The 16,563-nt window shown below is 32.4% G+C and overlaps 2 protein-coding genes across 3 annotated transcripts in view; both read right to left on the bottom strand.

Moving 5' to 3' along the window:
- The window catches only part of LOC143079331 (dynein axonemal heavy chain 8-like), a 150,527-nt gene extending 134,363 nt beyond the window's left edge, over window positions 1–16,164 (bottom strand). Inside the window, exons 1-7 of one of the 2 annotated variants that reach the window (XM_076254587.1) lie at window positions 16,027–16,164; window positions 7,963–8,113; window positions 7,250–7,384; window positions 4,540–4,630; window positions 3,880–4,031; window positions 3,255–3,450; window positions 59–228 (exon numbers count right to left, since the gene is read on the bottom strand). In XM_076254587.1, the coding sequence (XP_076110702.1) occupies window positions 59–228; window positions 3,255–3,450; window positions 3,880–4,031; window positions 4,540–4,630; window positions 7,250–7,384; window positions 7,963–8,103 (885 nt within the window). In that variant the 5' untranslated portion in view covers window positions 8,104–8,113; window positions 16,027–16,164. The remainder of the gene's footprint in view (window positions 1–58; window positions 229–3,254; window positions 3,451–3,879; window positions 4,032–4,539; window positions 4,631–7,249; window positions 7,385–7,962; window positions 8,114–16,026) is intronic. The other variant, XM_076254588.1, reaches the window with a different exon arrangement.
- LOC143079328 (uncharacterized) lies at window positions 9,376–15,849 on the bottom strand. The gene is made up of 6 exons (XM_076254585.1): window positions 15,210–15,849; window positions 14,025–14,220; window positions 11,648–13,650; window positions 11,048–11,298; window positions 10,665–10,842; window positions 9,376–10,176 (listed from the first exon to the last, which is right to left on the bottom strand). The coding sequence occupies exons 1-6, from the start codon at window positions 15,628–15,630 to the stop codon at window positions 9,932–9,934; spliced, it is 3,294 nt and encodes a 1,097-aa protein (XP_076110700.1). The 5' UTR covers window positions 15,631–15,849; the 3' UTR covers window positions 9,376–9,931.
- Window positions 16,165–16,563: the final 399 nt, after the last annotated feature.

Genomic DNA, 16,563 nt, shown 5'->3' with positions numbered 1-16,563 from the left:
CTACTGATTACATAATCTTATACTATAAAGGTGTCCAATGCTACGACTATGATCTTACTTGTTCAATTTGTTTACACCAAACTGTAGCTAATTCTTCTACATCAGAGACTATATCAGGATTGGCTGCAGCCTGTATACAGTCTTGTGCAGTCTTTATCTCTTGTAGATTGATCTTTTCACTGGTATTACTAGCTAATCTTACACATTCACCAGAATTGGCTTGTGCATCTGTAATATCAAAAGAAATCTTAGACTTCAAAATGTTGTCTATATAGAACCAAGCATTGTGATAAAAACTTTGCACAGATCCATTCTTGCTTACTCAAGTTATTTCAAAGCTTTCTTGGACAGAATTATATAAAATATGAGGTTATTTGAAGCTATTCATTTGTGCTTTTTCACTACACATTTTCACCTATAAATAAAGAGTTTAAACACATACACATTTCCAAGAATATTTTTTTTCAAATTACAATGAGTGCGAGCCAAAATTACCCTTTTGGCACCACGGAACTGAGGGCGAAATTATCCTTACGGATATACATAGATTTCTATTTTTAGACAGTCACAGTGCAAACAGTAAAAATAATGTTAGACATGTTTCTTTGTGCAGTTGCTCCATAGATGTCATGATAAACTTCAAATGAATTCTATATATTAGTATCGGGCATAAAAACGCTGTAAAAATATCTTTTTACAAAGATTGTTGAGAAGAAAAACACTCGTGGAAAACAAAATGGTGGAATCAATCGTGAAACATTTAGAAAACTTAACTTGCGGTTATGAAAGTCGTTCAACTTGTACAAAAGTAATGTATGAATGTAAATTTTGGAGTGGTGAGAAGCATATTTGTAAAACAACTTGAAATCAAGACTTTGATTGTCGTCATCAGGTGCACGACTGTAAATTATTATTTCTCGCTGCCGTTGACAGTCAACCTTTCATTACCGATTGAATCATACTCTTTTATCATCGTTTTAGACACTCTTAGGAGTCTACAGTGCTACAGGTTTTATTTCTTCTTGTTGAAAGGCTGTACTGCAATATCTATGTCAACAAAACGAAAGTCCACTTCCATTTAAAATAGAACCAGATATTGACAAAATGGAGAGTTTATAAATAGTGCGGTTCATAAAAACACATGTTGTCACATCTCATAGCTTTATTATTTAAAAGAAAAGTGGTTTCGAAAGATGAAACAATATTCTGCAATCTTATTCGTATTTTAATCGAGAGTAAATTATTTTCCATGATGTATCTCGTCTTGTAACAGAGGTTCAGCATACAAAAATTTTTAAAGTTGTTTTGAAAAACAAATTCTGTTGACAGAGAGTAAAACAACTGAAAGATGCCAAGATGATTATTTTTATGTAACAAATTGTTTTTATTCCATATTTTTTTTTTAAAGAAAACATTGTCAAAGAAGGGAATTGAAAAATAATATTTTTTTAGATAGGAAGGGAAAATTGTTTTTTTTTTCAGAATTGGGAAGGGAAAAATAATTATTTTTTTTGCTGAAGGGAAATGAATTTTTTTCCAAAGTGAAAAACATAACGTGTTGTTTGTTTCTACTAATTAATCTAAGATGGCATTATTTATTATTGTAAAAAAATACTGTTCCTGTATGTTTCTGAAAACAATAGGGGTTCAATTTTTTGATTTGAAAATTATGTGGAACATAATAAATTACTCCCCCTCATGTTGCATACAAACACAAAAGATGAATGACCAGTGTGGCAGTGCCTATTGTTATTGTAATTTGTAATTCTCATGTAAACAACCATTTTTGCACCAGGAAACACCTCTTTTGTGTTCAAAAAGAGACTTCAAAAGGTATTGAAGTTGCTGCTTCTCTCAGAAGTCAAGTCATATAAAAGACTGATCACATCGGAAATGGGATAATGGGACCATATTAGGGTCTTGTGGCTGTTACCATGTAAGTCAGCTTCTTAAATTAACACCATTTATGGGACTAGTACATGTAAGCAGGATTTTCATACCACATTAATATATAGGCTTACATGTATATGTAAGTAATACTTGTTACTGGATGAAATAGATTAATCAATAGACTGGTAACATTAGTTATAGTATAACAACCTCATTCAAGTTATTTTTATTTACCTTTTGACAACCATTCCATTAAATAGCCCAATAAAAGCCCAACACATAAGCAGAAAATAAAAAAAAAAAATAGTTTTCCATATGTCCTCACTCAATTTAAAAGAGTTTATGATATGAATCCTCCTATTCAAGGCAGCATAATAAACTGAAAATAAAACAAATTTCATAGCTTCCAAAAGTAATAAAATTTTACAAACTATATCAGTTCCCTGATGTAGCTTTCCATCAATGAATTTTAAAACTGCATTCTGCAATAAAACAAGTATTTTAATCCCTTTTTTGGCAATAGTTTTCAACGACTTGCATCTGTGTGTGCATACCATGATTTTAAATAAAACAGTACCCAGTAGTTGTCTGCATATATAATATGATCTTCTTTGCCTGTACTTCATGTGATTAATAAATTAAACTATGATGAAAATAAATTTGTCAGCTTTCGGTATTTATTTGTGCTGCTTTAACAAACATCAGTTGATGTATTTGTCAATTTTATGTTATCTTATACATGTACATCCTAAATTTTGACTACATAGGAAAGATTTTAATTTTTACAATTTTCCAAAAAAAAATAAATTCACTAGGCTCTTTTTCTTGAGAGACAGCTGAATATTTGCTACATGAACAACAGTCTCATTTTACAAGTATTTTTGCCAAGAAAACAAAAATGGAAACGTTTTTTGAAGGAAAATAATTCAGTGGCTCATCGAAACATTTTGAAACACACATGTGCATAAGAAATGTTGCTGAATGTAAGTGAAAGTGATATACAGTATGCAATGACAAAAATTATCTTCCGACTCAATCAATCTACGTTATCGACACCCGTTTTTAAGGTAAACCGCTTCTTTCTCTATGAACAGTCTATGAGAGCTCAACCTATAATATTTATCTACATTTTATCAAAATTTGACCACACAACTCGCTACGGTTCCTGAGTTTTCAATGACCAAAACTACGAGGTCGTTTTTGCTGTAGCACATGTCAAATTAATCCCAGTCAGGCAAACTGCTCGTGCAAATAAATTTTGGCCACAGAATCCTGCGAAAAAATAATTTCAGTAGTGAAAGTGTTAACTAATCAGAAACATAAGTAACTCTTTCAGCCAAATCTTTTAGAATATAAAAACTTACGACCAAGGAAGCTCACAAAATTTTCATAACTATCCATAAAAGTTGACCTTGACTTTCTGCCATGAGGATCATTGTCTAACTCTCCCCAAGTCTCTAATGCTGAAAGGCATGGTTGATACAGACTGGACATTACACATTCAAATGCTGTCAATATTCCTGTTGGATCTGAGGCATCTAATACTCCAAAAGTCACTTCCTGTTAAAATATATTTTCTACCATTGAAAATGTAAAAGGATCTTACATGTTTCAACTTTCAAAAAAATAAAACTTCTAAAGAATGTAGACAGTAATTTAAAGGTGATTTTTTTTTACCTGAATTTTAAATAATTAGATTAGATTAATAACTTGCAAGCCAATATAACATCATCAATGTTTTTTAAATTGAACCAAGCTGACTGCTATGAGCATAGTATTATTTCACAATTCCACTTCAATTAATATTCAAAAAAAAAAAAATCCTATTTTTATTTTTTTTGTTAACTTTGTAGATAATTATCCTTTAGCAAATCAGTCTAATTTATAAAAGCCATACTGATACAATAATTTGCAGCAACATGAGAGATAAATTGCTATCTCTATGTTCAGATTCTGCTGGACAGACAGCATAGAAAAAAGTCAACTTACATCATATATATTTTTGCTTGTCAAAGCAATGTCAGATTTGGTACGTAGAAAATAAACACATATTCCTCTCAATCTCTCCCCTGTTCCACTCGTTACTAGTACCCTTGGTGCTACTGCTCCTTTTCCTGCTCCAGATATTGTTCTCCCACATTCTATAATAGATTTGCATTTAGTTGAAATTTTCTTTCACTATGCCATGATCAGGCAAATTCAAGTTAATTCATTTCAAGAATCAATTTAAAGCAATTTCTTTAATTACAATGCCACAATGACTAGCAAAATTTAAAAGCAGCTCTTGGATGTTCACAGATACTTGTTATGGGTTTGTTTTATCCAATTTTTCAAACTTGCAAACAGAATTTCTCTTTCGTTTTTTGATAGAGTGAAAATTTAATCTATATATCCATCACCAATGTATAACATTGTATAAAATAAAGTGCCCCCCCCCCCCCCCCCCCAATGCATTTTTTTCTGTCATAGCCTTTGTAAAATGCACCATGGGTGAAATTTTCTTTCTTGAATTATGAATCCTTTAGAAAGTGCTCAATTCTTACAAAAAATATAACAAAATACAAGTAAATATTAACTAGACTTCCTGATTTTGTTTGTGGACATTAAATAACCATTAACAAACATATATTTGTTTGGAGCTCTTATTACCTTCGAGAAGAGGTATCATTGCTTCCTGATAATAAAATTTAACACTTCTACTGCCATCTTTAACACAGAAATCTGTTATCAATGTAACTTGCTGCAAAAAAAAATATATGCACATGCGGTATGATTAATATAAAAAAATTCATAAGGGTTCCACGGAACCCAGTGTCTCGCCTACTTTTGCTGTTAATCGCAGACTCAACAAAAATGAGGAAAAACATCAATAAAAATTTCCCTCTCGATTATTATACTGTCTTTTGATTGAAAGAAGCTTCCAAGTTTGGTAAAAAAATCCAGGATAGTTTATGAATCTAATAAATGTTTTATAAACTTAAACTGCGGACTGTACGTAATGTTAACTGGAAGAAAAACTAAGTCCATTTATAAGTTAAATACGGAAAAAGTGATTTTTTTTTTACAAATTTTACTTCTGAATAATATCTTATGATCAGAAACAAGCTTTTGTCTAAGTTTGGTAGAAATCCAGGATAGTTTAAGAACATTATAAAAATTTTAAAAACTTAAACCACAGAGTGAATGTTTTGTTTCTGGCAAAAAAACTAAGTCCATTTATAAGTAAAATACGGAAAAGTGGAAATTTATTTTTACAAAATTTTCTTCTTGATACTATCTTATGATCATAAACAAGCTTCTGTCCAAGTTTGGTACAAATCAAGGATAGTTTATGAAAGTTATTAAAATTTTTAAAAACTTTAACCACAGAGTGAATGTAATGTTTCCTCGCAGAAAAACTAAGTCCATTTATAAGTAAAATACAAAAAAAATGGAATTTTATTTTTACAAAATTTACTTCTGCATACTTTCTTATGATCATAAACAAGCTTCTGTCCAAGTTTGGTAGAAATTCAGTATAGTTTAAGAAAGTTATTAAAATTTCAAAAACTTTAACCACAGAGTGAATATTTGTGGACGCCGCCGACGACGACGCCGCCGACGACGGAATGTAGGATCGCTTAGTCTCGCTTTTTCGACTAAAGTCGAAGGCTCGACAATAAATACATGAAAAACAAACTAAATATTAGTTGTATTCTTTTAATTTTGATTTTATTCATTCTCTCCATAGGCTTAAATTTAAAAGTGAATTTCAAGTTAACATAATAGTGTAATCGTTTATTCAAAAATTTGTAAGGGTTCCGCGGAACCCAGTGTCTCGCCTACTTTTGCTGTTAATCGCAGACTCAACAAAAATGAGGAAAAACATCAATAAAAATTTCCCTCTCTGTACTGTCTTTTGATTGAAAGAAGCTTCCAAGCTTGGTAAAAAATCCAGGATAGTTTATGAATCTAATAAATGTTTTATAAACTTTAACTGCAGACTGTATGTAATGTTAACTCAGAGACATATAATGTATTATATGTCTCTGGTTAACTGGAAGAAAAACTAAGTCCATTTATAAGTAAAATACGGAAAAAGTGAATTTTTTTTTTACAAAATTTACTTCTGAATAATATCTTATGATCAGAAACAAGCTTCTGTTCAAGTTTGGTACAAATCAAGGATAGTTTATGAAAGTTATTAAAATTTTTAAAACTTTAACCACAGAGTGAATGTAATGTTTCCTCGCAGAAAAACTAAGTCCATTTATAAGTAAAATACGGAAAAGTGGAAATTTATTTTTGCAAAATTTTCTTCTTGATACTATCTTATGATCATAAACAAGCTTCTGTCCAAGTTTGGTACAAATCAAGGATAGTTTATGAAAGTTATTAAAATTTTAAAAACTTTAGCCACAGAGTGAATGTATGTTTCCTCGCAGAAAAACTAAGTCCATTTATAAGTAAAATACGGAAAAAATGGAATTTCATTTTTACAAAATTTACTTCTGGATACTTTCTTATGATCATAAACAAGCTTCTGCCCAAGTTTGGTAGAAATTCAGTATAGTTTAAGAAAGTTATTAAAATTTCAAAAACTTTAACCACAGAGTGAATATTTGTGGACGCCGACGACGACGGAATGTAGGATCGCTTAGTCTCGCTTTTTCGACTAAAGTCGAAGGCTCGACAAAAATAGCTTTTTGACTGCAGTGTAAAATTGGAAAACAAGGAGAGGAGAATAGTCTTCATGCTGAGTGGCAGCCCAGACAGCCCAGGCTTGTAAAATTGCTCTTGGGCCTATAAAAATCATATCTACAGGCCAACAGAATCTAACTAAAAAAAAATCTAAAATTGAGCCTCGGGCCTGTAGATTTAGCAGTCCACCGTAAAGACTGAGACTATGCTCTTTATATTTGAAAGCTTTACATGCCATTGTATAGAAAAATGTTCAACACTTCATCAAAAAATCTGAAAAATTGAGGTTCTCTTCATACATACATTTATATTGAAATGTAGATTATTTCATGTTTTTGAAAATAGGTCCTCCTGGCAAATACATAAATATATTTAAAGAGAATTGCAAAAAAAATTTAAACCAATAATGGAAAAACATGTATGGTCAGACTTTACTACTTAAGTTTTCTATTTTGAATTGTTTTGCTTTATGATTTCGGGGCCTTTTGTAGCTGACCATGCAGTATAGGCTTTGCTCATTGTTGAAGGCTGTACAGTGATCTATAGCTGTAAATTCCTGCATCATTTGGTCTCTCGTGGAGACTTGTTTCAGTGGCAATCATACCATATCTTTTTTATATATACATGTGCAAAGAGACCATAATTACAGACAAAAAAGATAAACAATATATATACACACCCTCTCAGCATCCAAGACAAAATCTTCCAATACAGAATAATCTAATGCCAAATGCTGTGCTACCATCTGCATCAGAAATTTGTGATGAGGCTGGAGAAGTGATTTTCTTACATCTCTTGCTTCTTTTGCTTTTTGCTAAATTAATAAAACAAATAAGTATCTAAATTAACTTTGATAATGTTATGAATTTATCAGAATTGAGATGAAATTAAATGCAATAAATTTGAACGTAAGAACTTCTTAAATTGGACTTTTTATAAATTTTTAATGTCACCCTGTAGCAATTTGCTACTCTTAGATAACCCTTCAGACCATGTCCTTCATAATTTTACTCTCCTCTATTTATCTATATGTATACAGGTATAATATATACTACATGTTCTAACATGATAAGTAAATCTTGGTGTTTATATATCAGATCTGATTTATTTGTACTACATGTGCAAAATTTAAATTAAGTCAGGTAAACTACAAATAATTCTGTGGAAAAGCTACACTTCTTTCACAATAAGTGAAAATCAGATTTTCTTGTCCATATGACAGCTAAGAAAACTTATTTTCATATAGCAGACTGCTAATCCTATCTGTATTGTATATCAAAAATATGTGTTTAAATGATCACTTCAACAATTTAACATATAAATGAAAATAGAAAAAAAATAATTCATTGAATCAAACTTCTATTTAAATAATAAACAACTCTGGATGTTCACCTGTCTTTCTTTTAAGCTTTCTGTATTCACTAACAGACTTCCAACTGTGCTCCTCCGCCTTCCTGGTAAACCAGCATGTATAGCAACACTCTGTCTCCTTTCTTGTATCCCATGTGCTGGGTCAGCACCCAAGAAGGACATTTTCTACAAACTTGAAGAAAAAAACCTAATTACACATGAATATATATCAAAACTAATGAATAAATAATGATAAACTTTAAGTTCTCTTATTGTACAGTTATTCACAGCTTTTAGTCACATAAAACATATATTCAAATTGTCTGCAAATTGATATCTCAGTCACAGTATACATATCAAAGTGGAAAAAAATATTAACTAAAACAGCATATCAAAAGACTTTGTTCAAATCTTTTTTGAAGTATTAAAAGGGATATTAAATTTGGTTATAAAGTCTTTTAATTTGAAATTTAGCAGGGTTTTATAATTTCAATTCAGCACCAACAACAGTTGATACTAAGGTAAACTTGTAAATAAACTCATCATAAATACCAGGACTAAATTTAGTATATACGCCAGACGCGTGTTTTGTCTACAAAAGACTCATCAGTGATGCTCGAATCCAAAAAAGTTAAAAAGGTCAAACAAAGTACGAAGTTGAAGAGCATTGAGGACCAAAATTCCTAAAAGTTTTGCCAAATACAGGCTATACAGCTAAGGTAATCTATGCCTGAGATTTTTTTTCTTTCTTTAATTTCATACATAAAAAAATGGTCATTTAAAAGATGAAATTAAGTGCCAGGAGATTGCGAGAATGCAGGATTTTGTTCTCTTTATGCCAGAGCTTCTGGGATTTTGAGCAGCCCCAACAACCCCTGTCGTAAGGCACCAAGCTTACAGCTTGGTGGGAGTCCGGCTACGCCGAACGCATGTTACAGCCGCCTATAATTTTAATTGAGCCTTCTACTTCAATTTCAAGGGAAACCTGATCATCAATATTTAACATGTCATAGTTCAGTTGTTTCCTTCTCATACACATTTGCAGTTACAACCTGAAACCATATTAAACTAGGATATTTTTCACAATAAATTTCTATCACAATATGATGAAGGATATTTATTCCCAACGGCAACGGATGATATGATTTGTTTGTGAACTTGTGTTGTTTTGAGGCCAACCTTAAAATTATGTTTGTTTGCAGTTTACCGACTGTACCTTCAGAGTGAAGGGTCGGTAGGTAGGAAAAATATTTTATTTTATCAGCCAAAATAAAGTTTACATAAGCAGTTACACAAAGCAAGTCTCTCCTGCAGAAAACAACATTTTAAAACAACAAACACTGAAAACCTATGTGAAATAAACAGGCATTTTCAGATTAAAAACTTTTAATCAAATTTGAAACTATAACATAGTGTCATTATCAAATATATGACATAAAAATATGGTATATGATATTGAAATACTGGAACACTTATAAACAAGGAATGACTAGAATTGTTTTAAAAATTAAAGAAAAATATTCACATTTCTGACAGACACACATATATATATATATATATATATATATAGACTTCTATATATATATATATATATATTCTTCTTGACTAGACTGCTTTGATGAGTTGAGTATTTCATCAGAAAAATGTAGATATTAAAGCTATGGATACCTGATCAGGCTTATTGTTTATTAAAGAGTGTTTTCAATAAATAAAAATCAACCTGGAATTGAATCTTCCTCAATTAAGAACAAACATGGGAACTTAAAAAAAATATATTAGACAACTGATTGTTTTGAAATTTCTAACAATATTTGTAATTGGTTCTTTTCCAAGAACCTACAGAGCATAAACTCTGAAAATAAATGGTTTAAATTTATAAAGAAGTATCAAGAAAATTGACAGCTCTCTGTCAAGTTTAAAAAAAATATGGTCCTGTAGTTGTGTCTTTATATACATGTTCATTCATGACAGTTTTTTTAACGTCAACAATACATCCATTGATTGATTAATGTTAGTTTTTCTTTGGGTTTCTTTTTATAATGGGTTTCCCACTATTCTTGCAATCATTACAAATAGGGAGTACAACTTTGAATTTGGCAAGTTCTTCAGCATCTTTTTCAGAATTAGGTGATGCACAATAACAACAAATGTCCTTCTGTAGTCTTATTGGAGTGTTGTCAGCATAGTAACTAAATTCTACAGGAGTTCTGCAATCCATTTGCAGCCTAGTGTGAACTATACCATGAAGTGTGTCATCTGCAAGATAAATCACAGTAGTTTAAATTGCAACAAAGAAATTACAACATTGAATCCATTTCAATTCAAAATTTCCAATAACATTGAGAATGGAAAAGGGGAATATGTCAAAGAGACAACAACCCGACCAAAGAGCAGATATAAAGTGTCTTTATGTACCCTTAGTATATAAAAAGTAAGAAGATGTGGTATGCCAATGAGACAACTCTCCATATACAAATGATATATATGCATTCTATTTTTTTTTAAACTGCTTCAATATATAAAAACATTGAAATTAATTGTAAAAAGTCTGTCGGTTCAATGTTGCCCATGATCTTTTCAAGCATTTATATTTGTCATTAAATACAACTTGGATTACCAGGATATTTAACTCTTTTAATATGCCTTGCACTTTTGTATGTGTAAAATAAATATAGCTGTTCTCCATGTCAGATTTGTTTTTAAATAAGGAGTACTTACAAAACCTAAATATTAAAGTTTAATACCTTCTGGAACAATGATACAGCCACAGGTATAATCATGTTTCTCTAACATTCTATTCAATGTCCTGGCTTCTCTGCTTGTTAAGGATTTTTTAGCATAGATGCAACGTGGTTTACCACACTCATAACATGCAACTGTTCGTCTGACATTTTGTCCAACTAAACCAGCATTACGAATGCCCTGAAAAATAAACAACAGATATTCCAGTGTTATTTTAAAGTATTAAACATGTGTAAAAAACCAGGATTTGTATTGTTCATTTTTTTAAAGTTTAGTTTGCATCCTGTTTGTCAGATAATAAAGATTTATTTATAAATCGATTCATGTCTTTATAGTACTAGCTTTTCTTGAAGTAATTATTTATCAAGACTACTTAAAGTTTTACCTGCATCTGTTCAGCAACAACTGATGTCTTTGTATTTTGGGCTGAAGGTTTATCAGACTCATTTGTGTCAGTTCCTAGTACTTTTTCAAAAGGTTCGTAGTGATTTTTGTCAACTTGCATCATTGGATCTGGCACCCATGGAAATGTAATTCCTGATCTAGAAGGACGACAACAGTTGATATTTTGACATTTTCTTATCTGGAACATGTAGGCTCTCTGCCGGCAGTGATCCTCAAGAAATTTCATATAATCTGAAATTGAAAAGTAACTCTTTAATATTAAATAGTTTCTGTCATTGAAGATATAAAAAAAAAATTGAAATGGAAATTTCATGACACTGCCTGGTTCTTTGGCTATCATTTTTTTATTATTATTGTTTTTGGACTTCAGCACAAAAGGAAAGGAATTCAATCCTGGCAAATTTAAATTTTAAACCTTTTCATATCTATTTGTTTTCGTGTTCCTGTCAGAGTTTTAATAAATTTGGACCCTATATTTTGGTAAAAACTTTCTTCAAAATTCAAGAATAATTCTTTTTTTGCAAATGAGAAAACTATGACAGGAAAATGAAAATTTAAAATTAAATTCAATTGCCCTAACCTGCTTTCTTAGATACATGTTTCTCCTGATATTGTCCCTGTTGTAAAGTTCCATCAACCATTTCTTTTACCAAATGTTCAAAAGCCTTTACATCTGCTAGGTCTGAAGGTGTTGGACAATCAAATGGAACAGCTTTCAATGCCACCCTTTTGGTCCTTTCAATTAAAATATCAATAACAGTCTGGACAGATTCTATCCATGAAGTTTTCAATCTTGGGTTCTTTTCAGCTTTAGACCTAATCTCACTCATCGAGTTGGCACTCTTTATAATCTGTTCCATCTCGCTATTCATTTCACTTCTAGTAAAGGCAACATTTTGCGCAGCAATATTCAATAAAGACATGATACGTTCCGCTGGATTGACCCAACTGTTCCCAGGTGCAGTGCGCCCCGCAACTAGCATATCAAGATCTAGTTTTTTAAACATGACTATAAGAGACAACTTAACTGCGTGGTAAGTAATGCGATGGTCTGGTCCTCCATCAGAGAAGAGAATAACAAGTGGTGGTACTTCTCCAGATGCTTGTAACATTTGACATATTTCAGTTGCATGCCTCCAAGGTGAACTAGGCATAAAAATCGAGTCTTTGTAGATAACAGATACCTTTCCTCTGTAAAAAGTGTCGTCAATACTCTCAGGTATGGAAACATCTAAGGAAACAGAGGGAGTGACAGACCCCTTGGTCTGTAGATCATGATCCAAAGCTGAAAGGGAAACATTGGATGGAACAATTGATTTCTTTCCTCTTACTCCACTGGAAACTGCCATGCCAGGCTCTCCATAGTCAATTTTAGCCTTATCATCAATGCATAAAAGCTTGCAGCAATCTCGAAACTTTATAGCAAATTGTCTTATGTACTTGAATACAGCTGAACAGTAGTGATCATCCTGATGTGAAACACGCAACTGTCTTGTTTGGATTTTAAATTGAAGTGGAATTTTGGATTTATACAACTTGGCAGTATTTGCATGTGAATTCTTTGGTACAAATGCATAGAGTATTGATGACTCACTGGGAATAGCAGAACCTGGTTCCAGATCCTTCTCTACTTGTTCCTTTAAATCACGAACCGACAGGTAAGTAGCCATGTGCTCCACATTATGACGTCGCTCATCTGCAGCAACCATCTGTTCAACTTTTTGATGTAGGTTTTCAAAAAAATCATTGAACGTGTCCCCGGGTCTTCCTGGATTTATATGTCTAAGATCAGTAACTAGATCTGAGTCTTCTGCAAGCAAAGCTTGCCTTACTCTCTCATCAAGAGCTTTATTCTGGTCTGCTGTTGCATCTAGAGTAAGTTCCCTATATATAGCTCTCAGTATATGTGGTGGAACAGTGTTGCCAGTTGCAGATACAGGTAAATGACAAAATTTGGTGTAAAACTCTTTTCGCATTTGGCGAGTGTGGAATTCAGGTAAGCTAGGTTTTAGTCTAGATACAACTTTAACAGCTGATGTCATTATTTCATCATCCTTTCGTCCTTCAGGTGTCTTCCAGAAAAAGACAACAGTGCCAAATGACCCCCCAGGTGAGTATTTCATCATATCAACAGGAAATGACAGTTGAATATGACTGAAAAAGTAGAACTTTTCTACACTTGTTTTAAACAAACAACCAGCATGTAATTTTTCATCAAATAAAATGTATTGATACATGTCTTTTCTGGACAGAGCTTCTTCTAAAAGTGAATATTTCTGGTTCAGTTCAGATCCATCAAAATGGTGTAATGAGGAATGTTCATCAATTTGACGGACTGGTCTGCTTAATTGATGACGTTTCTGTTGACAATCATTACTAGAATCAAGAAATGATGCATACGAATCAAGAGACAAGGCAAAAGCTTCAAGATCCTTTCTCAGGTCACCCCATGTATGTGTGTAAGATAATGAAATCAAGGAAAACAGTGCAGAGCTGTGGGTCTTCAGTTTTTCAGAAGAAAGAAAGGGTGCTTTCTGTTTCTTTTTCTGCCAATCATTAAAATTGTTGAAGTTATCAAGGAATCTGAAATATAAGAATACAAGTATTCAAAACATGGCATCTGGCATGAAAATATAGGTTTTGACATTTGGTTTACCTTTATTCAAAAGAAATAGAATTTGAAATTTTAGAAGAATATAAATGCAACTCTTTGTTGTATTCCAGTGTATAGTTTTTATATAATAAAGGTCATAACTTGAAAAGGAAAATTTGAAAGAGCTTTCTATAGTGATGCTAAACGTTATTTTAATTCAATCAGTCAAAGCAAACTTCAGTTATTGTATGACATACGAAACGCTGCCAGACAGACTGACAGACGGACAGACAGACGGATTGCTATACTAGGGTGCTGCAAAAATTTACGGGGATCTAAAAAACATTTGTATTAGAAAATATACCTTTGTGGTATGGGATGAATTTCTTTCACCAATGCACTGCGATCCATTATCTTTTGTTTATTGCCATCTAAATACCACAGAATATTGACAAGGTGATGTATTTCTTTATGTATGGTACCTTCTATCATTGTACTTGGAAAACAAGCATTACACGTCCACATATGTTCACAGACCTCATTGAAAAGTAATTCTTTTCCTGTAAAAAAAATGTTAATATTTAAACTGCAAGGTTTATAAAAATAAGGAGATGACAGTGGTATGATTGCCAATGAAACAACTATCCACCAAAGTTCAAATAATGTGGATGTAAGCAATTATAGGCATTGAATCGTACAGCCTTCAACAATGAGAAAAAAAACCACATACTGTATAGTTGACTATAGAAGGCCTCGACATGAAAAAAAAGAAACAATTCAGTTGAGAAAACTATAAATGCCTAATTTATAACAAAACAATTTACGAAAAACAAATATTACAACATAAACGAACGACGACTACTGTCAGAACTACAGGCTGGAGACAGGCACATAAAAGTGTAGTGAAATCAAGAATCAAGATTATCCTTTTCATCTAGACCAAGATCCATCAATGTCAGACAGTTCCTAATTTAATATGGACAGGTGCAGAAAACATGTGATGGTGGAGTTTTATAAGTACCCATTGTCCCGACCATCCCCTTTTCCATTGACAGATATTTATATAATGTTCATTATTCTGGAGTTACAGGAACTTGCCATTTAAGAAGGGGGAAAGAGGTGCTATGTTTTTTTCTTCAAAAAATAAAGAAAATGGCAGGAGGGGAAGGTTGAAAAAAATTGTAGATCCAGCATTTCATATGTGTAATAAGGGTTACATTTTGAAACATATGTTGATGCCAGACTCCATTGAAACAAAAATTTTAATAGACTTCGGGGTGCAATCATAGTCCCCCTTCAAAAAGTAAATTCATGCCAGGTCTGTATTAAATGTGTTGACTGCATAAAATATTTGGAAGTTTAAGGACTTCATGTTTCTGACAATTCCGACAGTTCACACAGGCCACACAGTTTGGGTATATTTAATATTGTTTTAAAGAAAGAGAATAATTGCAATGAGTGGGACAGCCCCCCTTATCCTAAAGGAGCATCCTCATTGCAAATGAAGATAGATTTAATATAGAGAGAAGATATTTATTTTTATGCTAACCATTCATTTTCTCTACATCTTTAAGTATTTTGGTTGGCCTCCTATTTATTTGGCATCGTCGCTCCATAAGCAATTGAAATGCGTCCTTCTTTGCAGGTACAGGCGTTGTTTCGCATTTGTTGTCTTCACAACGATCGATTGTAAAAACTGCATACTTTAGACTGCTGTCAAACTGTTTGACAACAGATATTGGCTCATTAAAGTCCGGTTCAAAACATTCTGTTCCATATTTGTTTGACACTGACACGGTTATCGTGTCAGTTTTACGGATATCTGCAGCATCTTCGTCCATGATATCGTCAAATACATCATTCCATGTCTTGCTTTGTCTAAATCTGTACAAACGATTTACTACCACACTTTTTTGTTTATTATTAGTTTTAATATTTACAGAAGACGACACGGTGAAATACTCTTCCATTACTTCATGGATACCGGTAAACAATCTCCATGTGCTTTGTCATTAAAGGGTCCTTTGAACGCTTGACAGGAAGAGAAGAAAAAACGAACTTCAAACGTGTAATTGACCAAGACTTTAAATCATGGCCGGAAAAACCTGACGTTCCGGATCGCGTCAGTAGAAGTACAAAGTATTAAAAAAAATTTCTTCATAATAAAAGCAATAAAATTTTCCCAGTCGGGCGGATTTTCGAGGGTCGGTCGGTAAACTGCAAACAAACAATATTTTAATTTAAGCCTGATTTTCTTGGGATCGTGTCCCAAAACACTACGAGCCCTTGGTTATTTCATGCCATTAGATGAAATAACGTAAAACAAACGGACTTAGAGGGAAAATTGAACAATCGGTCAGCATTACCTTGATTATATTCTATTCTACATTAAAACAAATGGTGATATCAAATTTTCGACATCTTGCAGACGATCTTGACGGATATCCTCGGGACCTTTCCCAACAAGCACACAAAACTCCCGATACTTCACGGCGCAAGATGACGTCAGATTAACTGTTATTTTTTTCCCCAAAGTGTCTGGCTTGAACTTGTTTTTAAGGATAAAGAATTACACATTTTAATAACTTAAATATTACTAAACATCCAGTTAGCAGAAGTTATCTATGCATATCTTACGAACTTTTTTAATCGCGAAAATTTCATACGCGTATGATTTTGGCGGGGAAAATGTGAACCGCACAATCGTTAGGGCGCAACCATTTCATTTCAAGGGGTATTTATTTAGTTTTCGACGCTATCAATATTTGTTTTAGGTATGAGGGAAATCTGCATTCAGAAAAATTTTGTTTCGTCATTAGTTTCACCACAATATAATATTTTTTTTCATCAAATTAAGGATCAGAATATATTTTTAGAAGTTAAATGGTCGTTCCCTAAATAGC

Source organism: Mytilus galloprovincialis, chromosome 6 (assembly GCF_965363235.1).
Source record: "Mytilus galloprovincialis chromosome 6, xbMytGall1.hap1.1, whole genome shotgun sequence".
NCBI lineage: Eukaryota > Metazoa > Mollusca > Bivalvia > Mytilida > Mytilidae > Mytilus > Mytilus galloprovincialis.
This window is presented reverse-complemented; position numbering and strand designations above follow the sequence as displayed.

What these genes read in the sequence shown, in the direction of transcription:
- LOC143079328 (XM_076254585.1), bottom strand. Translation starts at nt 15,630, where the DNA reads ATGGAAGAGTATTTCACCGTGTCGTCTTCTGTAAATATTAAAACTAAT. An exon ending in ATTCATCCCATACCACAAAG is followed by an intron (nt 13,651 to 14,024) that starts GTATATTTTCTA and finishes CTTATATTTCAG; the next exon opens with ATTCCTTGATAACTTCAACA. An exon ending in CTGTATCATTGTTCCAGAAG is followed by an intron (nt 10,177 to 10,664) that starts GTATTAAACTTT and finishes TTTATCTTGCAG; the next exon opens with ATGACACACTTCATGGTATA.